This window comes from Mustela lutreola, chromosome 10 (assembly GCF_030435805.1).
Source record: "Mustela lutreola isolate mMusLut2 chromosome 10, mMusLut2.pri, whole genome shotgun sequence".
Lineage (NCBI taxonomy): Eukaryota > Metazoa > Chordata > Mammalia > Carnivora > Mustelidae > Mustela > Mustela lutreola.
The window spans coordinates 55,240,375-55,266,037 of record NC_081299.1 but is presented as its reverse complement, the minus strand read 5'-3'; the positions used below and the strand labels follow the sequence as shown (position 1 = coordinate 55,266,037).

At 39.0% G+C, this 25,663-nt stretch overlaps 1 protein-coding gene across 4 annotated transcripts in view; it reads right to left on the bottom strand.

Moving 5' to 3' along the window:
* Positions 1-25,663, bottom strand: part of IL12RB2 (interleukin 12 receptor subunit beta 2) — an 82,815-nt gene that overhangs the window by 50,206 nt on the left and 6,946 nt on the right. The window contains exons 1-7 of one of the 4 annotated variants that reach the window (XM_059137811.1): positions 23,140-23,313; positions 21,157-21,268; positions 19,095-19,382; positions 5,114-5,228; positions 4,007-4,191; positions 2,662-2,804; positions 786-936 (exon numbers count right to left, since the gene is read on the bottom strand). In XM_059137811.1, the coding sequence (XP_058993794.1) occupies positions 786-936; positions 2,662-2,804; positions 4,007-4,191; positions 5,114-5,228; positions 19,095-19,382; positions 21,157-21,232 (958 nt within the window). In that variant the 5' untranslated portion in view covers positions 21,233-21,268; positions 23,140-23,313. Of the gene's footprint in view, positions 1-785; positions 937-2,661; positions 2,805-4,006; positions 4,192-5,113; positions 5,229-19,094; positions 19,383-21,156; positions 21,269-23,139; positions 23,314-25,663 lie in introns of those variants that run through there. The other 3 variants (XM_059137810.1, XM_059137812.1, XM_059137813.1) reach the window with 3 other exon arrangements.

Here is a 25,663-nt window from a genome sequence, read left to right as displayed (position 1 = left end):
CACTAAATGAGTGCTTTTAAAAACTAATATTCAGATGGCTACTTCTTGTGTATCCAAAGATTTGCTAATATTGACATAAAGCTCAGACAGGTAATTTTGCTCCAATAAAATTACACCTTCATAAGCTGTCTTTCCTATAATTGCCAAAAAGAAAATTCTATCAGACTGAGAATTATATTTGATATCCTTTCCGTAGCTATGGGCAGTCTGGTGGCCCTCACTTGAGCAGTGAGTATCAAAGGCATGATGAAGGCAGTGCCATAATATTTAGAGGAGAGAGGATTGCTGGATGTTAAACTTTATTTAAAATGTTATGTCTCCTGAGTCTATCTTCTTTCAAGCTTTTAATTTTCATAAAATACAGAAAGTAAAATGTATCAGGTTTTAACTTCTATAAAGGAATGAAATTACTGGTTATGGTTTTGTGGAATGAGAGAGTTCCTGAGATAAGAAGTGAAATAGAAATAAGAGTTATAACCAAACATCACTAAAGCATCATCTGGTAACCACAGGACAACATGTGGCAAGCAAGGGTGGGACTAACTGAATGTTAAAATTTCCTAGCAATATAAACATATCGCCCTGGACAATTACAGTGTTTAAGCTAATGTCAAAGTTAACTTGTTAATTAATATACTCATTTACTTGTTCATTAATGCATTAAATTAACTTGTTGGTTTAGTACCAGTACTTAGAGATCCTAGTCCAAGGAAATCCTTATATCTTCCTCTCCCTCTCGTCTCTCTCCTCCCTCTCTTCCCACTCGCCTCTTTAAAAACACATACCTTCTTCCGGTGTTTGTGTTCTCAACGATTCACTCCAATCACTCCAACTCCCTTTATATAGATGTAGCTTAGAGGAAATCTGAAATTCATACTCTGTAAATGGCTTCAGATCCAGCAAATCATGTCTTCCTTTGGCATTTGTAGTACTGACCTTGAATCAGACAAGATTTTTTTAAAGGGGTCTATTTAAATTAAAGAATTCTGACATACATAGGTAAGAAACTTGAGTTAATAACTCCTTCTGTTTTATTTTAGATCTGTCATTCATTGAGAAGACAATGACAGGGTTATTGAATACAAAGGACGTTAATATGAATTAACTTCTCAATAAAAACAAACTCTGGGGTCTAAGAACCCATCTATAAAGGCCCAAGGGGGATCCTGAAACAAACTGAAAAATACCAATTTTCAAAAGAGCCTTGGAGAATTTTCTAGAGATTATTATTTATTTGGTCATAATTACAATGCGATAAATGTTTCTTTTAAAATAATTCTTTTGGGGGTGCCTGGGAGGCTTACTCATTAGGCATCTGCCTTTGGCTCAGGTCATGATCCCAGGGTCCTGGGATGGAGCCCTCCCTAGGGCTCCTTGCTCTGCAGGGAGCCTGCTTCTCCCTCCCTCACTCCCCCCGCTTGTGTTCTTTTTCTTGCTGCATCTCTCTCTGTCAAATAAATAAATAAAATCTTTTTAAAAATAAGATAAATATTTTATTTATTTGAGAGAGAGAGAGAGAGAACAAGAGCAAGCATGAGCAGGGGTAGGAGCAGAGAGAGAGGGACAAGCAGACTCTCTGCTGAACAGAGATCAGGGCTCAATCCCAGGACCCTGAGATCATGACCTGAACTGAAGGCAGATGCTTAACTGACTGAAGCATCCAGATTCTAACACAGACATAGAATTGACTTCAAAAAGAAAACTGTATGTTAAAAAATTAATTACTATATTTCTCCTGAGTTTCAGCTATATGTGGAACTTACCTTTTGTTATTATTATGAGTCATTATATTTTACAAAAATACTAGGAGGAATTATAATCTTAAATTTAATTGTAAAAAAAATTAATGTCTAATATTAGATCAAATTGTGGGTCTTTATTTTTGGAATATTCAATTCCATATGAGTTTCTATGGACAATTTCTAATACTCCTCCTTCTAATATGTTAAAAAAATTACTAAAAAGTAATACAGAGGGAAGGGTAACAGAAAAAGGTGAAATGAGTCCTTTACTAGAAATAAACCACAGAAAATTAATATTGGTTTACAGAAGCCAATGGCTTCTTAGCCATGAAGTGGCTAAAAAAATTTCACAATCAGGGACACCTGGGTGGTTCAGGTTTAATCCCAGGGTTCTGGGAGTGAGTCCCATATAGGGCTCCTAACTCCATAGGGAGCCTGCTTCTTCCTCTGCCTCTGCCTTTCCCCACCCTTCCCTGCTTGTTCTCTCTCTCTCTCTCAATTAAAGAAATAAAATCTTTTTTTTTTTTTTTTTATTTGACAGAGAGAGATCACAAGTAGGCAGAGAGGCAAGCAGAAAGAGAGGAGGAAGCAGGCTCCCTGCTGAGCAGAGAGCCCGATGTGGGACTCGATCCCAGGACCCTGAGATCACGACCCGAGCTGAAGGCAGCAGCTTAACCCACTGAGCCACCCAGGCGCCCCAAGAAATAAAATCTTTAAAAAACATTTCAGAATCAGTGATCAGAACTAAAGATGGTTCTTAACAAGTAGAGGTATATGTGACTATCTGATATGTCCCAAGTGTGTACTTCAGGCTACACATTCTTAAACTCCGTATTTCGCTGGCAAGAAAATACAGAGACCTGTGCAGTGATATTAAGAGCCCCTCCCTGATTTTCCCATTTACTCTAAAAAGCATTACCATTTCCCAGGGCCCACTGCTGTTGGGCCGATATCTGAGTCGGTTAAGCAGCACCAGCCCCTCATCGCTCCACCGAAGGATACATCTGCTCACAGAAGCATTCACACATTTGATTCTGATGTCCCACGGGGGAAGAGGTCTCACTGGTAATCAGGACAAACAAAAGAGTGTGATTCAGGCTCCACAATCAGAAATAAACTTTGTTTTGATGTGAGATAAAAAGACTTGAACAAAACTCATTTCTAAGATACATGAACACCAAAGTTGGTGAAATATAGAAGACAGAAACCCCTGGCTTTCAGAGAAGAAACAGGTTGATTCACTATGAAATAATTAAAATAATTCTTATCTATCCTTATTTTTACCAAATAAACTACCTCCAACATTAGTGATAGTGTCAACTGCATTTAATCCAATATATCAAGAAAACCAGTGTGCCAAACCCGAGAGTCTCAATGGCTGAGAAGACAGAGATGGCTAGTGGTGATCACCTCTCAGAAAGGGAAGAAACGCTAGTAGGAGAAGGTCATGTGGAAGGGGCAGAGGAACAGAGAACACAGGAAAAGAGGAAGAAGGAAATAAGGGACCTTACAGAGGAATAGTCAATGTGAAGAAATGGAAGGTAAGATGGGGAGAAGAATGATAGGAAAATATATAGTAAATGCCTATGTCAAGACTCATAGCATTATGTGAGCAAAGAGGTGCTGTGGGAAGAGAGGAGACACACACAGTGGAGGCCAGAACTTAAGGCAGGCCAGAAGCCCAGGCCTACTTCGGATAGTCAGAACTTGGACATGCTTGAGATTGGCCTCTGATTCAATTGCTAATTATATTTGCTCAGAAATGCGCTGGGATTGGCTTTGTCTGGCTCCCAAGGTGATGAGAGGAATGGAAGTAGGTATTCTCAGAGAAAGATGTGTTTGTACCTTGATACACTTTATCAGAGTTGTCACCTATGCTGGGGCCCAGCAGGCCCACAGGTAGCCTATCTCAGAACAGTGGAGTAACCATGGGGTTAAAAAGACACCTCTGCCAAGATGTGCCTATACTGAGCTTCATGAATAACCTTGCAGGACCCTCTCCTCAGTCGAATGGTATCACTGGTAGCTAATGCCTCCATAGGACTGGGCTCTTTTTTCTCCAACAGAAAGAATAATATTGAATATTTAATTTCATATGATCATCTCTATAAAGTTCTAGCATCATACACCCCTTTACTTGCATCAAATATCTATTCTTTGTGACACTGTCCCTTTTGAAAAAACATACAGAACATTCAAGTGATGTTTAAAATAATGTTCATATACCAGTGAATGATACCTGTAAAAAGTAAAATAAATTGTACCTATGTCCAGGAATGTAAATGTGGATGGAAATGATGAAGCACTTCCAAGGCTATTATTAGCAGTAACCTTGGCTGTGTAGCTGGATTCAGGCATTTCAGGGGTTAGACTGACTCCAAGGTCCAAATGGTCACAATAATGACCATTACATTGCTTCTGCCAAGTTAAATTTTTTGGTCCACTTAACCTATAAATAAAAGACAATTGTGTTTAGCAAGATACTTTATGAGCTACTTGCTCCTTCTAGTACAAAGGAATAAAATATTAAAATATTTAAAATTCTAGACATTTTGTTAAGGTCAGTCTTATTACTAGGAGATACATTATGGGGGTATTTATATTCTATGCTCATAAATAGGAGCATATTTTCTCCCCTCTCCCCTTTCTCAGTAGGACTGAGACTTTTTGATGTTCATATAGATAAGTAACCATAGCTACACTGCCTAAATTCCCAAACCCTGGCTGACATTCTGGCTCCTCAGGGCAGATCTAATTTTTATACAAAGCACCCAAGGCCACCTAGGCATTTTCTGCACAAAAGTGCCAGTTTTTAGTACACACTGGAACCCTGGGCTCCACTTCCTTTCCCCCATTTCCTGCTCACTTTGGCATAGAGCAAACCAGGTGGGTCTTTGGATGGGATTATGGGATCAACTCCAGGGAACAGACTCCCAGACTCTCCTTTGTGAGGACTTTCAGGTCAGGCGAAGGTGCTTTAATAGGAAACTCTTCCAAAGCTAATGGAAAGCTACCACAAGGTTGAGTCTATTTATGTATTATGACCCCCAAGAGTTTGCAGCTGTAAAACAGGGAAGCGATATAATACAGCCAGTTTAACCCTATTACGGCAGGGAGGAACATCCATAACATGGACCTTGAATGCCCTGAAGAAATTTCCGAGTTAGAGCTCAGATCCAAGACCTTAGTTCCCACACTGCAGATGAAATTAACCAGTTTTAATTGATGAACCCTAGACTTTTTTCTTAAGTACCTAATTACCTAGAGGTGTCTAATGCTTCTCTCTGGTAAAAATAAAACTGTTAGATATTTCTAAGGTAGTCTAAGATAACACCTACAAAATAGCTGCAAAAATACAGTCTTTCACTCACTGTAAAGTATACGCAGTATATAGATGGGTGTCTTGTCCTCTGTCCCAGGTGCATGTCACAGTCCCACGTTCACCCTTCTGTATACAAGATAAGTTTTGAGGCTGTTCTGGAACAACTTTAAAGACAAAGTGCAAAGCCTCATATTTTAAGCAGCACACAGTCAATATCTCAATTATATTGTTAATATTTGGCAATAAGATAACAATATTTCCCCTATGTTTAGATTCCATCAAGTTTAAATTTGTTTCCAAGGCATGAATATCTTCTAAGAAACAATAGTGAATATGGATCAAACCTGCCAAGTCCTATACATTTTTAGGTTTTTTTTCAATTAGACCTCACAGTAGCACCATCAAGTATTTATTGTTACTATCCTCAATTTATCCAAGAGGAAACTAAGACTTAGAGGCAAACTATCTTGTCCCAAATTATAAAACTGTGAAGTGGCAGAGTCAGGGCTCCAGTCCAGGAGTAGCTAACTTGAGTCAGAGCATTTTACCACCACATTCCCCCATTCTCCCTGACAGGTGAGCATCCAGGACTAGCTCTATTACTACTGGTGAGGTTGAGTTTACTTACCTAGAGTGAAGTAATTCAAATATTAGAAACCTCTAAAGATTAGATCCATGGACTGGATATTCGCTGCCAAGACATTTCCAGCCACTGGCCCTAGACATGTCTTTTTGGGCTGTACCAGCTAAATCCAGGTATAGCATCACCTGGAACACTTTATAAATGTTTATAAACTGATTCTTATTTACATGGACACTGAGTACCTTCCATGGGCTGGGCATTACTAGCTATGGACATACAAATATGTACAAGGCAGGCAAGGTCCCTTCTATTAAGGGTGTGAATTTGTAAATTAAGCCATTTTCTAGTCAAAGGTAAACCCAAAGCTAGGAGTTTCTCAGATTTAGTGGAGGTAAGAGAAAATACTGTTACTCATTCATCTCATTCTACTCTAATACTGCTACCCACATGTAAGAGATGTTTCATTTGAGTGAGATAAAACAATTATACCACTGGGGCACCAGGGTGGCTCAGTGGATTAAGCCACTGCCTTTGGCTCAGGTCATGGTCTCAGGGTCCTGGGATCCAGCCCTGTATCAAACCCTGCATCGAGCCCTGCATCTGGCGCTCTGCTCAGCAGGGGGCCTGCTTCCTCTTCTCTCTCTGCCTGCCTCTCTGCCTACTTGGGATCTCTCTCTGTTAAGTAAATAAATAAATAAAATCTTACAAAAAAAAAAAAAGCCCTAGATATTGTCTGTACCAAAACAAAACAAAACTATAATGGATGAGATAAATGGCTTTTTTGGTGTATGTGTCTTTAGCAAAGATCACAGACCTGGGCACGATAACTGCCCCCTATGTGATAGTAGACAGATTAACTTCTCACAAGTTCAGTTTCTTCATCTATAAAATGGGTATACAATATGTAGCTCATATAGTTTTATTTAATGGAATAATAGACTTTGTTTTCCTGAAAGAAGACCCTCTCTCTCTATATATATATATATATGAAATATGTATACCTTATATTGAATATATATGAACTATACACATACAAACACACACACACACACACACACACATACTGTATACAGTTCCCTGGGAAAGGGTGCAGGGAAGGAAATATTTTGAGCATGGTTAAATGTATATATACACTGTATATGTTTGTATACATAACTATTTATGACTGATGCACTTAGACTACTACCTTAACTTCTCATTTTCTGTAGAACTTTTTGTTTATCTTGGAACCAATAAAAATTGTCTTGTTCTTCCATTAATTTTCTTATTATTAATATAATTCCAAACTCTCAAGCCGATTATCTGAACCACTATTCCACATATTCAAATGCTATTTCATTTGCCTGAAGACCTCTTTCTTGGGGCCTTAGGAACTATCCAACAATACAGGTTTGCCTCTGAGCCTGGAACATAGCTGTTATTCTGATATTGCCCATCCTTAGTATAATGGAAGTTCCTTTATTTTTTCAGTGTTTGATCTCCTGTTTCTTAAATCCAATTCTTTCTTCTTCCCTGATTCAATTATTTGTGTTGGTGAGATACATCCTCCAGTAATTCCTTGGAAAAGGGTTCAGGGAGGAAATATTTTGAGCATGATTAAAAATGTTTTCATTCTACCTTCACACTTGACTGATACCTTGGCTATGTATTGAATTCTGAGTTGAAAAGAATTTTCATCCAGGATTTTGGAGATGATGCTTTGTTGTCTTCTACATTCTTCTAAATTCAGGTCTGAAGCCAGGGACACCTGGGTGGCTCAGTTGGCTGAGTGTCTGTCATTGGCTCAGGTCATGATCCTGGGTCCTGGGATTGAGTTCCACATGGGAAAGGGCTCCTTCTCCCTCTATCTGCTTTGTCTGCTCTGCTGGCTGCTCTCCCTGCTTATGCTCTCTCTGACAAATAAATACAATCTTAAAAAAAAAAAAGAAGCCTGAAGCAATTTTGATTCTTGAACCACTGTTTTTAATTTTCAGTAGACTTCAGAATCTTTTCTTTGTCCCCACTTTTCTGAATTTTCACAAAAATATGCTTAATGAGGGTCTATTCTCCTCTGGATTCTCAGAGTTCATACATTCTGGGAAGTTTTATCCTTCAGTTTGGGAAAAAGTCTTGAATTATTTCTCTGTTGATTCTCTCCTATTTTTTTCCTTTCTAAAAATCCCTAGTTTTTATAGGTTGGATCTTCCTCTAATTTTATATCTTATCTTCTATATTTTTAAGTTCTTGGTCTTTCTGCTCATCTATCAGGGGAAAATCTCCTCAGTATATAGATCCACCCTCCTATTAAATTTTTAATTTATTTATCTTTGGGAGGAATGTTTTCTATTCTCTGAGTATTTCCTTTCCACACAGCATCCTATTTTCATTCTTTTTTTTTTTTTAAAGATTTTATTTTTATTTATTTGACAGACAGAGATCACAAGTAGGCAGAGAGGCAGGCAGAGAGAGAGAGAGAGAGAGAGAGAGGAGGAAGCAGGCTCTCCACGGAGCAGATAGCCCGATGCGGGGCTTGATCCCAGGACCCTGGGATCATGACCTGAGCCGAAGGCAGAGGCTTTAACCCACTGAGCCACCCAGGCACCCCATTTTCATTCTATATGCAATAGTTTCTTATAATTCTTTGAGGGTATCAAGGATAGTTTTTGTTTTTTACCATTTCTTCTCCTTGAATACATATTTCTTCCACTTTGTTTATATACTTTGTTCCATATGTTTATTCTGGTTTCTATCTTTTGTAGTAGACCCCAGATTGTTATATTTTTCCTCATGCGTAGGAGTGAGGGACACTAAATTACCAATTGGAGCTCTGCATGTGTGTCAGCTGAGGGGTGTCTGCTGACTCTGGGTTTCACTCCAAGGTGATCTGACAGGTTTTCTTGGGAATCTATGTTTTAAGTAATTTTAGATATTTCCTCTTGGACTTAATAGATTCCCCTGTGAAAGATATTCTAACTTGAGTGGAGGAGGGTACATGGCTGAAAGGAGCTGTATGTAAATCCCCTCTATTTTCCAGCATGGAACTACCATCTCAGCTGAACTGGCTGGAACTAGTTTAGTGATCCTTTAATGCCAAGCCTCCAATCTTAAGCCAGAATAGTAGGGCAGTGAATGTCCAGCTACATGGAATTGGGAAAGAGATCTGAGAATCTGAGATTTTTCAATAAAATCTCCTATTTTTAGTTCCATTCTTACTCTCTCCCAGAAGGACACGGTATCACCACTTTCTTAGTGTGGGTGGGAGCTTCTGCATTCAGTCATGTTGAATCATGACATTTCTTACTGCCAGCTGCTGGCTAAGCCAATTATCACTGGTCTACCTGCTTTCCAGCTTCCAAAAGTTTGTTGATATGTCTCCCCTCCCTTTTTTTTTTGTCCTTTAGGATTTGTGCCTCTAGAAAACTTTCTCTACTGCATCCGGGATTAATTTCAGGGGGATCAATGTAAACACATGTGTTCAAACCACCATCATTACCTCCATAGGGTTAAGGTAATGATGACCAAATGAGATATAAAGCATGTGGCCCCTTTAAGTAATGAAACAGTTCTCACTTGTACCTTTATTCCTAAAAGTTTGCAGAGACTCTCATTTTAAAGAGCAAAACTTTTTTTTGTTTGTTTTGTTCTTAAAGATTTTATTTATTTGACAGACAGAGATCACAAGTAGGCAGAGAGGGAGGCAGAGAGAGAGAAAGAGGAGGAAGCAGGCTCCCTGCAAAGCAGAGAGCCTGATATGGGGATCATGACCTGAGCCGAAGGCAGAGGCTTTAACCCACTGAATTACCCAGGTGTCCCTAAAGAGCAAAACTTTTACTGAAAAAACAAGTCAACTTTCTGAACATGAGGCCTCTACACCATGAAATCAAGGTATCTACTTGAGCCCAGGACTTGGTTTTGGCAGAGACTATCTGTCCCAGGGGAAAACAGATTTCATTCTCTTCAATACAAGTGCATAATAACTGACACCAAAAAAAAAAAAAAAAAAAAAAAAAAAAAAAAAAGAACAGAAATCAAAGCCTCTGAAAATTAAAATAGTTTGCAATATAATAGTTATGAGCATTATAGTTGTTATTGTTTTTGGTTTTTTTTAGAGAGAGAGTGCAACAGGGGGAGGGGCAGAAGGAGAGGGAGAGAGACTCCCAAGCAGGCTCCATATGGAGACTGACATAAGGCTTAATCCCACAACACCAAGATCATGACTCAAGCTGAAATCAAGATTCAGAGCCCAACTGACTGAGCCACTCAGGTACCTCATGGTTGTTTTTGTATGTAAAAGCCCTACTTACTATGGGAAATTAAATGTCTTAGAAAAATAGCTTTCAGGGAGGAGTCAAGATGGCGGAAAAGTAGCAGGCTGAGACTACTTCAGCTAGCAGGAGATCAGCTAGATAGCTTATCTAAATATTGCAAACACCTGCAAATCCATCAGCAGATCAAAGAGAAGAAGAACAGCAATTCTGGAAACAGAAAAACAACCACTTTCTGAAATTACACACTGAGGAGTAGGGCCCCGGGCTCTCGGCTCTTCTGGGCCGGAGATCAGGAGGCCGCCATTTGTATTCCCGTCCTCTGGAACTCTATGGAAAGCGCTCAGGGAACAAAAGCTCCTGAAAGCAAATCCGAGTGGATTACTCAGCCCAACCCCTGGTAAGGGTGGTGCAATTCCGCCTGGGGCAATGACACTTGAGAATCACTACACCAGGCCCCTCCCCCAGAAGATCAACAGGAAATCCAGCCAAGACCAAGCTCACCTACCAAGGAGTGCAGTTTCAATACCAAGGAGAGCAGCAGAATTCCAGAAGAGGAGAAAGCAAAGCACCGAACTCATGGCTCATCTTTTTCTCCCTGTGATTTTTTTTAGTCTTGCAGTTAATTTAATTTTTTTCTTTTTCATTTTTTTCTCTTCTTCTGCTAAATTTTTTTTTACTTTTACCCTTTTCTTTTTTAACGTTTTTTAACTAGTTTATCTAATATATATATTTTTTCTTTTTTATATTTTTTTTTATCCATTTTCTTTTTTTAAATTCTTTTCTTTTCTTTCTTTGTGAACCTCTTTTTATCCCCTTTCTCCCCCCTCACGATTTGGAATCTCTTCTAATTTGGTTAAAGCATATTTTTCTGGGGTTATTGCCACCCTTTTAGTATTTTACTTGCTCCTTCATATACTCTTATCTGGATGAAATGACAAGGCGGAAAAATTCACCACAAAAAAAAAGAACAAGAGGCAGTACCGAAGACTAGGGACCTAATCAATACAGACATTGGTAATATGTCAGATCTAGAGTTCAGAATGACAATTCTCAAGGTTCTAGCCGGGCTCGAAAAAGGCATGGAAGATATTAGAGAAACCCTCTCGGGAGATATAAAAGCCCTTTCTGGAGAAATAAAAGAACTAAATCTAACCAAGTTGAAATCAAAAAAGCTATTAATGAGGTACAATAAAAAATGGAGGCTCTCACTGCTAGGGTAAATGAGGCAGAAGAAAGAATTAGTAATATAGAAGACCAAATAACAGAGAATAAAGAAGCTGAGCAAAAGAGGGACAAACAGCTACTGGACCATGAGGGGAGAATTTGAGAGATAAGTGACACCATAAGACGAAACAACATTAGAATAATTGGGATTCCAGAAGAAGAAGAAAGAGAGAGGGGAGCAGAAGGTGCACTGGAGAGAATTATTGGGGAGAATTTTCCCAATATGGCAAAGGGAACCAGCATCAAAATTCAGGAGGTTCAGAGAACACCCCTCAAAATCAATAAGAATAGGCCCACACCCCGTCACCTAAGAGTAAAATTTACAAGTCTCAGTGACAAAGAGAAAATCCTGAAAGCAGCCCGGGAAAAGAAGTCTGTAACATACAATGGTAAAAATATTAGATTGGCAGCTGACTTATCCACAGAGACCTGGCAGGCCAGAAAGAGCTGGCATGATATTTTCAGAGCACTAAACGAGAAAAACATGCAGCCAAGAATACTATATCCAGCTAGGCTATCATTGAAAATAGAAGGAAAGATTAAAAGCTACCAGGACAAACAAAAACTGAAAGAATTTGCAAACACCAAACCAGCTCTACAGGAAATATTGAAAGGGGTCCTCTAAGCAAAGAGAGCCTACAAGTGGTAGATCAGTAAGGAACAGAGACAATATACAGTAATAGTCACCTTACAGGCAATACAATGGCACTAAATTCATATCTCTCAATAGTTACTCTGAATGTTAATGAGCTAAATGCCCCAATCAAAAGACACAGGGTATCAGAATGGATAAAAAAACAAAACCCATCTATATGTTGCCTCCAAGAAACTCATTTTAAGCCCAAAGACACCTCCAGATTTAAAGTGAGGGGGTGGAAAAGAATTTACCATGCTAATGGACATCAGAAGAAAGCAGGAGTGGCAATTCTTATATCAGATCAATTAGATTTTAAGCCAAAGACTATAATAAGAGATGAGGAAGGACACTATATCATACTCAAAGGGTCTGTCCAACAAGAAGATCTAACAATTTTAAATATCTATGCCCCCAACGTGGGAGCAGCCAGCTATATAAACCAATTAATAACAAAATCAAAGAAGCACATCAACAATAATACAATAATAGTAGGGGATAATAGTAGGGGACTTTAACACTCCCCTCACTGAAATGGACAGATCATCCAAACAAAAGATTAGCAAGGAAATAAAGGCCTAAACGACACACTGGACCAGATGGACATCACAGATATATTCAGAACATTTCATCCCAAAGCAACAGAATACACATTCTTCTCTAGTGCACATGGAACATTCTCCAGAATAGATCACATCCTCGGTCCTAAATCAGGACTCAACTGGTATCAAAAGATTGGAATCATTCCCTGCATATTTTCAGACCACAATGCTCTGAAGCTAGAACTCAACCACAAGAGGAAGTTTGGAAAGAACCCAAATACATGGAGACTAAACAGCATCCTTCTAAAGAATGAATGGGTCAACCGGGAAATTAAAGAAGAATTGAAAAAATTCATGGAAACAAATGATAATGAAAATACAATGGTTCAAAATCTGTGGGACACAACAAAGGCAGTCCTGAGAGGAAAATATATAGCAGCACAAGCCTTTCTCAAGAAATAAGAAAGGTCTCAGATACACAACCTAACCCTACACCTAAAGGAGCTGGAGAAAGAACAAGAAAGAAACCCTAAGCCCAGCAGGAGAAGAGAAATCATTAAGATCAGAGCAGAAATCAATGAAATAGAAACCAAAAAAAAAAAAAAAATAGAGCAAATCAATGAAACTAGGAGCTGGTTCTTTGAAAGAATTAATAAAATTGATAAACCCCTGGCCAGACTTATCAAAAAGAAAAGAGAAAGGACCCAAATAAATAAAATCATGAATGAAAGAGGAAAGATCACAACTAACACCAAAGAAATACAAACAATTATAAGAACATACTATGAGCAACTCTACGCCAACAAATTTGACAATCTGGAAGAAATGGATGCATTCCTAGAAACATATAAACTACCACAACTGAACCAGGAAGAAATAGAAAGCCTGAACAGACCCATAACCAGTAAGGAGATTGAAACAGTCATTAAAAATCTCCAAACAGGGGCGCCTGGGTGGCTCAGTGAGTTAAGCCGCTGCCTTCGGCTCAGGTCATGATCTCAGGGTCCTGGGATCGAGTCCCCCATCGGGCTCTCTGCTCAGCAGGGAGCCTGCTTCCTCCTCTCTCTCTCTGCCTACCTCTCTGTCTACTTGTGATCTCTCTCTGTCAAATAAATAAAATCTTAAAAAAAAAAAAAACAAATCTCCAAACAAACAAAAGCCCAGGGCCAGACGGCTTCCCGGGGGAATTCTACCAAACATTTAAAGAAGAACTAATTCCTATTCTCCTGAAACTTCCAAAAAATAGAAATGGAAGGAAAACTTCCAAACTCATTTTATGAGGCCAGCATCACCTTGATCCCAAAACCAGACAAGGATCCCATCAAAAAAGAGAGCTATAGACCAATATCCTTGATGAACACAGATGCAAAAATTCTCACCAAAATACTAGCCAATAGGATTCAACAGTACATTAAAAGGATTATTCACCATGATGAAGTGGGATTTATTCCAGGGCTGCAAGGTTGGTTCAACATCCGCAAATCAGTCAATGTGATACAACACATCATAGAAGAAAGAACAAGAATCATATGATACTCTCAATAGATGCTGAAAAAGCATTTGACAAAGTACAGCATCCCTTCCTGATCAAAACTCTTCAAAGTGTAGGGATAGAGGGCACATACCTCAATATCATCAAAGCCATCTATGAAAAACCCACCGCGAATATCATTCTCAATGGAGAAAAACTAAAAGCTTTTCCGCTAAGGTCAGGAACACGGCAGGGATGTCCATTATTGCCACTGCTAGTCAACATAGTACTAGAAGTCCTAGCCTCAGCAATCAGACAACAAAAGGAAATTAAAGGCATCCAAATCGGCAAAGAAGAAGTCAAATTATCACTCTTCGCAGATGATATGATACTATATGTGGAAAACCCAAAAGATTCCACTCCAAAACTGCTAGAACTTGTTCAGGAATTCAGTAAAGTGTCAGGATATAAAATCAATGCACAGAAATCAGTTGCATTTCTCTACACCAACAACAAGACAGAAGAAAGAGAAATTAAGGAGTCCATCCCATTTGCAATTGCACCCAAAACCATAAGATACCTAGGAATAAACCTAACAAAAGAGGCACAGAATCTATACTCAGAAAACTATAAAGTACTCATGAAAGAAATTGAGGAAGACACAAAGAAATGGAAAAATGTTCCATGCTCCTGGATTGGAAGAATAAATATTGTGAAAATGTCTATGCTACCTAAAGCAATCTACACATTTAATGCAATTCTTATCAAAGTACCATCCATCTTTTTCAAAGAAATGGAACAAACAATTCTAAAATTTATATGGAACCAGAAAAGACCTCGAATAGCCAAAGGAATATTGAAAAAGAAAGCCAAAGTTGGTGGCATCACAATTCCGGACTTCAAGCTCTATTAGAAAGCTGTCATCATCAAGACAGCATGGTACTGGCACAAAAACAGACACATAGATCAGTGGAACAGAATAGAGAGCCCAGAAATAGACCCTCAACTCTATGGTCAACTAATCTTTGACAAAGCAGGAAAGAATGTCCAATGGAAAAAAGACAGCCTCTTCAATAAATGGTGTTGGGAAAATTGGACAGCCACATGCAGAAAAATGAAATTGGACCATTTCCTTACACCACACACGAAAACAGGACTCAAAATGGATGAAGGACCTCAATGTGCAAAAGGAATCCATCAAAATCCTTGAGGAGAACACAGGCAGCAACCTCTTCGACCTCAGCCACAGCAACATCTCCCCTAGGAACATCGCCAAAGGCAAGGGAAGCAAGGGCAAAAATGAACTATTGGGATTTCATCAGAATGGGAGAAGATATTTGCAAACGACATATCAGATAAAGACTAGTGTCCAGAATCTATAAAGAACTTAGCAAACTCAACACCCAAAGAACAAATAATCCAATCAAGAAATGGGCAGAGGACATGAACAGACATTTCTGCAAAGAAGACATCCAGATGGCCAACAGACACATGAAAAAGTGCTCCATATCACTCGGCATCAGGGAAATACAAATCAAAACCACAATGAGATATCACCTCACACCAGTCAGAATGGCTAAAATCAACAAGTCAGGAAATGACAGATGCTGGCGAGGATGTGGAGAAAGGGGAACCCTCCTACACTGTTGGTGGGAATGCAAGCTGGTGCAACCACTCTGGATGCTCAGAAGGCTAAATGAATATTATTCCCAATACCTGCTACCCCAGTCTTAATCAGTGGTGGAAGAACGGTCTCAGAACTGTTTGTGTCAATTGGCCATTTAAGTTTAATAGTAAAAGACTGGTTAATGATAACAATGCATCGTAAAACCTTCAGAAGGAAAGGAGAATGTTTTGTGGACCATTTGTTTTTTTGTGTGTGTGTGGCAGTTTTAAGTTATTAGTTTTTAAAATCAGTACTTTTTAATGGAAACAACTTGACCAAAAATCTGTCACAGAATTTTGAGACCCATTAAAACAAAAGTTTAATGAGAAAAAAAAAAAAATTGTTCCTCAAAATGTTGAAAATAGAACTGCCCTATGACCCAGCAATTGACTACTGGGTATTTACACTAAAGATACAAACGTAGTGATCCGAAGGGGCACGTGCACCCGAATGTTTATAGCAGCAATGTCCACAATAGCCAAACTATGGAAAGAACCTAGATGTCCATCAACACATGAATGGATCAAGAAGATGTGGTATATATACACAATGGAATACTATGCGCCATCAAAAGAAATGAAATCTTGCCATTTGCGACAACATGGATGGAACTAGAGCGTATCATGCTTAGCGAAATAAGTCAAGCAGAGAAAGACAACTATCATATGATCTCCCTGATATGAGGAAGTGGTGATGCAACATGGGGGCTTAAGTGGGTAGGAGAAGAATCAATGAAACAAGATGGGATTGGGAGGGAGACAAACCATAAGTGACTCTTAATCTCACAAAACAAACTGAGGGTTGCTGGGGGGAGGGGAGTTGGGAGAAGGGGGGTGGGGTTATGGACATTGGGGAGGGTATGTGCTTTGGTGAGTGCTGTGAAGTGTGTAAACCTGGCGATTCACAGACCTGTACCCCTGGGGATAAAAATATATGTTTATAAAAAATAAAAAATTAAAAAAAATACTTAAAAAAAAAGAAAAAAAATAGCTTTCAGAAATATCAATAGTCAAGCATATATTGAGAACAACCAAGCAAGGATCCATTGTCTTTCATTTATTACTTTGAATTTCTAAGTAGTTTGTGGATCAACCCTGCGAGGTTAAGTTAGAGCACTGATGGCTTAGTTACTACACAACTTGAATAAGCTCTTGGGAGCAAAGCCACCCAAGCCCAGGGAAAGGCTAGGAAGAAAAGGCTAAATTACCTATTCCTGGTTCTGAAAAACCAGCCAACTTTAGACAGCATTCTCAGGATATACAATGGCACTACAAAAAAGAATGCCACTTGTCACAAAAAAGAAAATGAGCTGTTTACTCCCTCACTAGATAAGATTAAGCTCACTACACTAGGTGAAACCAAAATTCATTACGTCTTTTCTTGGAATGACTAGCCGTACTCAGAATAAGCTATTGCTTCCAGTCAGTCCTTTACCTCAAAGGTGCTAAACTTGCTCAAAGAGCAGTCACTGATGGTCTGTTTACCACGAGAGCACACTGGACAAGCAACATTCCGGCAGTACCACCTAACTTAGCTGCACTATGACAGATTCTCTTAACCATTTCCTTAGGTCTTCTGAGGCTGCAAGCCTTTACAAATCCATCTCTGGATGGAAAAGTCCTGCTGCTGAGATCAAGACCTGAGCCGATATCAAGAGTCAATTCTTAACCGAATGAGCCACCTAGGTAATCCACTAGATGGAAAACTTTAAACTTTAAAAATAGAAAGATGTCAAAACACTCTAACACACCTGAGAAAAGGTGGGAAATACAACAGGATGGCTAAGGACATGTACAAAATTATTGACCTCCAAGGCTATTGTTAGCCTATAAATATGAAGAAAAACAGCAGCAGCAACTGACATCACAGGCTTGGGAACATCTAATACAAATACATGATATTGGTCTGCTAAGATAATGAGTTATGGAGTGAAATATTCAGGTGTTTTGAGGACAAAAGAGATGAGGACCGATGGTACTTTTCAAAGAAATTTTCATTTGTCTATCACTTTCTTGTACTGTTTTTTTTAAGGGAAATGGACGCATATCCAACATGCTGCACACAGGAAGAAGAGTCAAGCCAGCTGAAACCACCACCCTAGGGCTTATCACCTCAGTGCCTTCTACGTGTCTGGTACTATATTAAGCACTTTGCATACCTGGTGTCATCTAATCACTACAACCATCTTATGAAGAAATGAAGAAAGAAAAACTGGGGCTCAGAAAATTAAAACTGCCTATCGGTACACTGTTGGTGACAGGGTTAGGCTTCAAAGCCCATGCTCCTTTTAAGATACCACAGGCAGTCGGAGTTGAGAGTACATGACCCATGAGCGGTCTGAATAGAAGACCACGAATTGGAAGAGGAGGTCTGGACCTGGTTTATGTCTCCACAGCCTCCAGTGATTCATTTGACTGTTTGCTTGGTGTTCTGCTCAGTGTTTCCAGTGGCTCTCCAGCAAGATTGCTTGGCACCAACCATATTCTTAGAGGTTACAGAAAAGTGATTTCCATCTTTCCTGAAAAGAGTCTCACTGAGCTCTGTATCACTGTCTTCATGTCAGGGGCTCTGTCCTTGCATCTTGGTCAGTCAGTCTGCAGTTCTCCTACTCTTCCCATGCCTCTTACTGGCAATTCCAGAGCTTCTCTGGAACCATGGAGGCAGAGTGTCCTGGGATAACTCAGAGCTCATGCATGGTCACTGGTTTGCCTTGCTGGGCCTTCAAGGCTAAGGGTGTGGACTGTAGTCTACAAGTTTTAGGCAGGTATATTGCTGGCTCACCCAGGACACTGTGGCTCATGCTATAGAAGCCAACTCTGATGTCTTAGTTCTTACTCCCAGCAGCTTCCCAGGACCAGCTGTGCAAGCCAGCAAGTAGGGGGGCAGATACCCTATGGGTAATTAACCAATGATAGTTAAGTTCTCTTTCCCTGTCATTGTATTCCCATATGTTTTTTTCTGGGACTGTCCCCAGTGACTAAGCAACCAGCTGTGTTTTCTGTTGGTGCTGTGGCCAGCTCAGTAACTTGACCTCGTGTTTGCTTTGGTCCTTTCCTTGTTCATTCCCTTGCTCTTGTTCCTTGAGACTATATAGCTCAATTTTCCTGACAAAGCATGAGCATATTAGTTCTATTCATGGAGCTTTCTAGAAAACCTAGGAAAAAAGTGTGAGAACAGTTCTCCTTTAACTTCTGCTAAGTATGATGGCCAGTGCTCAGGAGTTAATGTGGATGTAAGGACTATTAAATTAGGGAAAGGTGAATTGCTCAGTCTTGGGTAGTCAACCTGGGCTTCATAAGTCAAAAAAGGATCTCTTTCTTCTTCTTAGGTGGCTGTAGCTTTGAAAAAATTCTCATAAATCAAGAAGGCATGAAAATTCAGCTGCACAGATTCTCTTTCATGCCACTGGAGTCCAAGGACAATTAATGGCCAAAAAACTAACAGGGAGGGAAGCGGGGGAGAGAGAGAAAATATTACTAAATGAGATCCCAATTCTATTGCTTTCTGGATTTCTCACATTGAGGTGCTCATATTGCTATCAAGATAAAATACATTCATGTGGCCGGAGAAGAAAGAACACTGCCCCATATTTAGATTTCTGTCTAACACATAACAAATATCAAAAGATGACTAATTTTTAAGAATTCAGAATGGAATGCTCACCACCAACCAAGATCTCTGCCCCACATATTTGTAACTCCTTGTTTTTGCTACAGGCCAGTTTGCAGAAAAACACTGTTGTACCCAGAGGAAGATCTGTGACTTGAGAACTGAGGAAGTGACCATGCAGAAAATTGATTCTTCTTTTGAACCTGTAGAGGATTAACTCGTTAAAACTGGGATATTGTGAGCAGCCTTGTTCGGGCTTCAAAGAGCATGAAATATTGACAGCTGATCCAAGTGAAATTACACGGGAAGGCTCCACAGTCACATCTCCTCTCTTGCATGCATCTGCCAGAAGATACAAGTCAGCACATAAGAAATCCATTTCAACATGGTGGGTTTGTATGATTCTCAATATCAGGGTAAAATTAATCCCATCAAACCATGGAAATATAAATAATCCACATTGTTCTGGCTGTATTGGTAATGCACCATGAGAACAGAAGGCAACCACATTAAAGCTTAACTGTACCTTAATTAAAAGATGTATTGTTCTCAAAATAGCAAGACTAAAAGTACTGAGAAAATAGGGTTGGAAGAACATTCAGGAACAGAGGGCCAGGAAAAACCAAGCTCTCTTATACGCAAATTATTCACCAGGCTACCGAGAATTATTTCTCACTATAAATCACATTTGCTTCTATCCCCATTTCTGATTTATAAGGCTTACTTCAATACTTAGACCAAAAAGGGGGAAAAAACCCCCAGTAAAAATGAACAGCCATTTATTTAAAAGGTTATTGCAAACTCTAACGGGTAGATTTAGGAATAATACTTTCTCTTGCTATAGTGGTATAAAGAATGTATAATCTATAACATTATTTTATAACAAAAGAAAATATTCGGTGGCTCTGGTATGTTTGTGGTTGGCATCAAGGATGAAAACTAGGTACTGCATGCCACACTTTGGTATTCCTTCAAGATGCAAGACCCTGGGCCAGATGAATCATAACCCAATGCAGCTAATAAGACATTATGTGAATGTATTCTTCCTTTACAAGTGTTTATTTACTTATTTATTTATTGCCAGATACCATAGTAAACTCATTAAAAGAGAGGTCATTCTTACTCTCTAGAAGTTTTTGTGTTAATAAATACGAGAACTAGCCAGAAATGAAGAGCTTTTGGTGGTCCTACCAATGAAAGAACCTCAGAATTATAGATTGGCCTTGAATTTTCAGATGTGATGGGAAAACCTCCATGGAAAGTCTTTTTTTTTTTTTTTTTTTTTAAATTTTAGGACTGCTTTGATCAACTACCTTAAACAGGATTTGGTTAAAAAAAAAATTAAATCAAATAAAAGAAATGCTAAACATTAATTTCAAATAAAAAAATTCTTTATTTTCAGAACTAAAACAAAGTCTCTTTTTCTCCGCTCCCATCCTACTTATATGTCTGTTCTCTGCCTGACTTTTATTGATTGTAATGAGATAGAAAGTAAAAATGTAAGCTCCCAATAAAGAAAAGGCAAGGAAAATGTCAGCCATTATTTTTTTAGCACAGTTGAATTCACCCATGCCAGATGCCATATTAATTTCTGTTAAAATACACTATCATTTTTCATTTTAGTAAAATTTGCAATGCCAGTTTTGTGGTTACCTAGCCAGTTTTTAAAAATTTTTTTTATTCATTTATTTTTTAAAAAGATTTTTATTTGTTTATTTGACAGACAGAGATCACAAGTAGGCAGAGAGGTAGGCAGAGAGAGAGGGGAAGCAGGCTCCCTGCTGAGCAGAGAGCCTGATGGCGGGGCTCAATCCCAGGACCCTGGGATCATGACCTGAGCGAAGGCAGAGGCTTTAACCCACTGAGCCACCCAGGCTCTGCACCTAGTCACTTTTTAAATAGAAAATTATATGATTGGATCTGTACATTAATCAGCATAAATTAAATAAAATGCATATTAGTTATAGATATGGAACAGACCTATCCATTTAAAATGAGAGAAGACTGACTACAAAAGACCAACTACCAGAACAATCCCCACAAATACATATTTCATCTATAACTGAGAGTTTAAGCCACAAATCCTTCTACAGATTCAATTACAGAAATATCTTACCTATATTTGCTTTAACCAACAACAACACAATGATAAAAATAAGTGCCAGTGAGCAACCTCCAACTGTATGTGCCATGAACAGTCAACTCTGGAATACACCTCTGTAATTTTCCTTGTAAAAGAAGACAAATTCATTCATGTTAAATACATTCAGAAAATACCAGAACCAACAACATTCAGAAGGTCTTAAAATGGCCCTTTAATTTCTCTATATTGTTAAGTTTTTTTTAAGAAGTATACTTTTAAAACTAGTAAATTAAAAATATTTAAAAAAATTAAAATAATATTAGCCATCTCTAACCCCCATTCACTTAAGCTTATTGGCGTTGGCAAAGGGTGGGAGAAGAGACATTGGAAACCTTTAGAACTGGGCTTAAGAACTTTGAGACTGTGGGGAGACTGTGGGGTCCCTGGGTGGCTCAGTCAGTTAAGGTTAAGCATCTGACTGGATTTTGGCTCAGGTTATGATCTTAGGGTTGTGAGACTGAGTCCCATGTTGGGCTCCATGCTGGGTGTGAAGCCTGCTTAAGATTCTCTCTCTTCCTCTGCCTCGGCCCACTCCCCTAAAAAAAAAAATAATAAAAAATAATAATAATAAAAAAGAACTTTGAGAATGTGGGCAAGTTTCTTAACCTTCGAAGCCTCAGTCACACACACAAAATTTTTTTCTTCCAAACAGGGCTGTACCATCATAGTCAAGCTTAGTGTTAGTCAATGTTAAATCCCAAGACTAATGAGAATTTCTGAGCTATTCATGTGCTTCTAGAAGTAACGGAAAATTAAAAAGTGGCTCATAACCCTTTCCTAGAACTTAGTAAAAGACTGATCTCTTTGGTCAGAAGAAAGGGAGTTGTTGGAGTCTTCTACAGAAGTTTATTTCACTTGTTTGCTTGTTTATTCATTACTTGCTTATTTTACTATGCATTTTTATCTTGAATGTGTCAGAAAATGCAAACTAGTGATTTCTGATTATTTCCGAATCTATACCTACGGAATTTTCTAAATTCTGTTAAAGGTGGGCCAAAAATCCATAAAGTAGGCTGGGAAGTTCTGTGGTGCTAGGCCACTGGAAACCAGCCATTGTAAATGTTCACTTCTTACACCCATACTTAGAAATATGCCAGAACATATTGGCCATTTTCAAAAAAATTCACTTATTTATTCAAAAGGCCACATTTCATGTGCCAGGCATATTGTTAAGTGCTAGCAATACAACAGTACTGCTCTAGTGGATATACAGAAATGTCTCCACTTGTTCCTTTGACTTTCCTACCTCTAGCCTAGCCATCAGTCAGGAAAGATCCAAAAACTTTAGCACCTTTTCAATAGTCTTTGATGGCTGATCTTTCACCTCCTCCTGAATTTCAACTCTGAGAGGACCTCAGCTCACTCAAGACATTTTTTCTCTATTTCTACTCCCTCCCCAGGCAATCTCATCTGGTCTCCTAGCTCTAGAAATTTTTTATATGCTAATGACTCTCAGATGCATAGCTTCAACTCAGACATCTCTTGTGTTCCAATCTGTCTCCTTGCATCCCTCTTGGACCTCTAATAGAGTGCTCAATATTAACATGATCAGTTGGAATTCTTGGTCTCCAACCCCAAACTGGTTCTTTCTCTGGCCTTTTTCATTCCAGTAAATAACTGAAGCTGCTCAAAAACCTGGAAGTCATCCTTGATTCCACCCTCTTTCCCGTCCCCTACAACCAAACCACCACTAAGCCCCATCAATTTTACCTCCAAAATATATCACAGATCTGCTTCTCTCCATTCCTACTGTCCTCACTCTAGTCCAAAAGACCGTCATCTCCCTCCAAGATAGTTACAGTAGCCCTTCAGCGTTTCTCTCCAATCCATCCTTATCCCTTTCTAAGTCATTTTCACATAGCGACTACCTTTCACATTACATTACTTGTTTCATACCACCACTATTTAAAACCCTTCAAATGTCCTTTGCTTTAGAATAAAATAAAAAATCCTTACCACACAAGATCTTTCAGGCACTGCATGGCCTCACTTCTCCTGTCTTGCTACCATCATTTGGTCAACGTTTTCTGCCTTGCTCACTCTGTTCCATTTGCACTGGCTTTCAGACTGTTCCTTGAATAAGACATGTCTTTTGCTGCCCAGAGACTGCACTTTCCATTTCCTCTGCTAGAATCCTCTTCCTCTGTTTCTTAGTGGCTGGCTGACTTACATACTTCAGATCACAGATCATGTGTCACTTCCTCAGAAAGCCCCTCCCTGACCACTTAGCCAAAGTGGTCTTGCCCAGCTACCTTCTACTCATCGTCTTATTTATTGCCTTCCTGGTACAGTCTGTAACTACTGTGTTTATTTACTTGACTACCTGTCTGTCATCTATCTTTGTGCTAGAATTTAAGCCACCATGAGAGTGGGAACACTGGCTGTCTTGCTCACTGCTGTATGTCAGCCGTAGGAAAGAGTACTTAATAAATGTTTATTAAAGAAAGAAAAAAGGGAGGAAGGGAGAAGGAAGATGAGCTATAAAAAAAAACTCCCTATAAACATCCCTGTGGTGGCCAGAGTAATGGCTCACCAAAGATGAACAGGCCTTAATCCCTAAGAACTGTGAATACATTGTATTACATGACAAAGGGACTTTGGAGATGCAATTACAGCTAAGGATCTGAAATGGCGAGGTTATCCTAAATTATCCTAAATAGATTGGGCCCAATCTAATCAAGCAAGTCCTCAAAAGTGGGTGAAGGAGGCAAAAAGTTCTGTCAGAGAGCTGTTATATGAGAAGGCCTGGATCTGCCACTGCTGTCTTTGAAGATGAAGGAAGGGGGTCATGAGCCAAAGAATGCTGTGTCCTCTAAAATCTCAGTGTGGTTCTCCAGTTACAGAAAATATAAAATGTATGTCCTTTTTTAAAAGATTTTATTTATTTATTTGATATAGAGAGAGAGCACAAGTAGGGGGGGTGGCAGGCAGAGGGAGAAGCAGGCTCCCCACTGAGCAGGGATCCCAACAGACATGGGGCTCAATTTCAGGACCCTGGGATTATGACCTGAGATGAAGGCAGGCACTTAATGAACTGAACCACCCATGCACCTCTAAAATGTATTTCTTGTGGGTCTTAAGTAAAAATGTTTGAGAAATACTGATCTAAATTGAAATCTGACAATTTCCTTTTCTCTAAACCATACAGTCCAAGATTATGGCATACATGGCCTCTGTGAGCTAATTCCTGCCTTTATTACCAACCACATCTACCACTAGTCTCTGCTGGCACTCTACTGTCTATTAACACTGAGCTGCTTAGTTTCCCTGCACATCTCATGCCAATATATGCTTCTGTATCTTTGCTGATTCTATTACTTTTACACTTTTCTTGAAATTGCTAACTCTTATTCATTTTTCCCAACTCAGCTCAGGGTATCTTTCAAGATTCAGCCATTCATTCAACAAATATATATTAAGCAGTTGCTATGTGCCAGGGGCTAGGGATAGAGAAGGTAGGATTTCAGTCTCATGGAATCAACATTCTAGAATAGGGAGACAGAAAACAAAGAAATAAATAACAAATAAATTCAGACGATGATAATAGAAAAACCTAAGAGAAGCTAAGAGGAGAGAAACCTGGGGAGGAGAGAGGCTGGTCAGTGAAGACATTTTTAGGAAGTGAAGCTTGAGCTGAGAATGGCAGAGGCCAAATGAAGACTAAGGATGAAGCCTAGAGGCAGAAGAATAAATTGGCTATGGCTATGGATAAGGCACATAAAAAAAGGTCAGGGTGGCAGGGCAAGTGACTGCAACTGGAGAATGGTAGGACATGAAATGGAGAAGAATCCAGAAGCCAGATCTACCATTGTTTGCCATGGAAAGGAGCTTGGATTTTACTCTCAAGTCTATAGGAAATCACTGATGTTTAATTCAAGGTTTTATTTATTTGAGTTTTAATGGGGAGTACTACAAGATATGAATTATATTAAATATATACATACAAAGGCAAAAAACAAACAAGAAAAGTTAGTCTTGGTTTCATGTATGGGGGCCAGAGTGGAAGCAAGCATACCAGTTAGGAAGTGATCGCAGGTACCGATTAAGAAATGATGATGTGGACCACAGTTATAGTAGCAGAGAAGGAAAGAAGTCGTCAAATCTTAGGAAGCCTTACCTATGTCTTTAGGTCAGACTGAAGCCTCCTGCATAGCATCCTGGCATCCTCATATCTTAGCACCTGCCATATTACATAGAACTAATTTATTTATGTATCTGTCTGTCTCTTCCATTTGCTTACAAACTCCTCATGAGCAGAGGCCACAATTTATGGCACATAGTGGGCATGTGCTGAACTGAACAACTTATATGGCTGAACTGAACAACTTATATGGCTTTTCTGTGCTCATCCATTTTGTTTCTAGTTTAATATAATGACATTACAACCTTATTAAATCTGATTCTGCTACATTATGGTTGACACCATTAATAATAAGTTTTTTTTTTATTACCTCTACCTTGGTTGCTTTGTTACCATGCT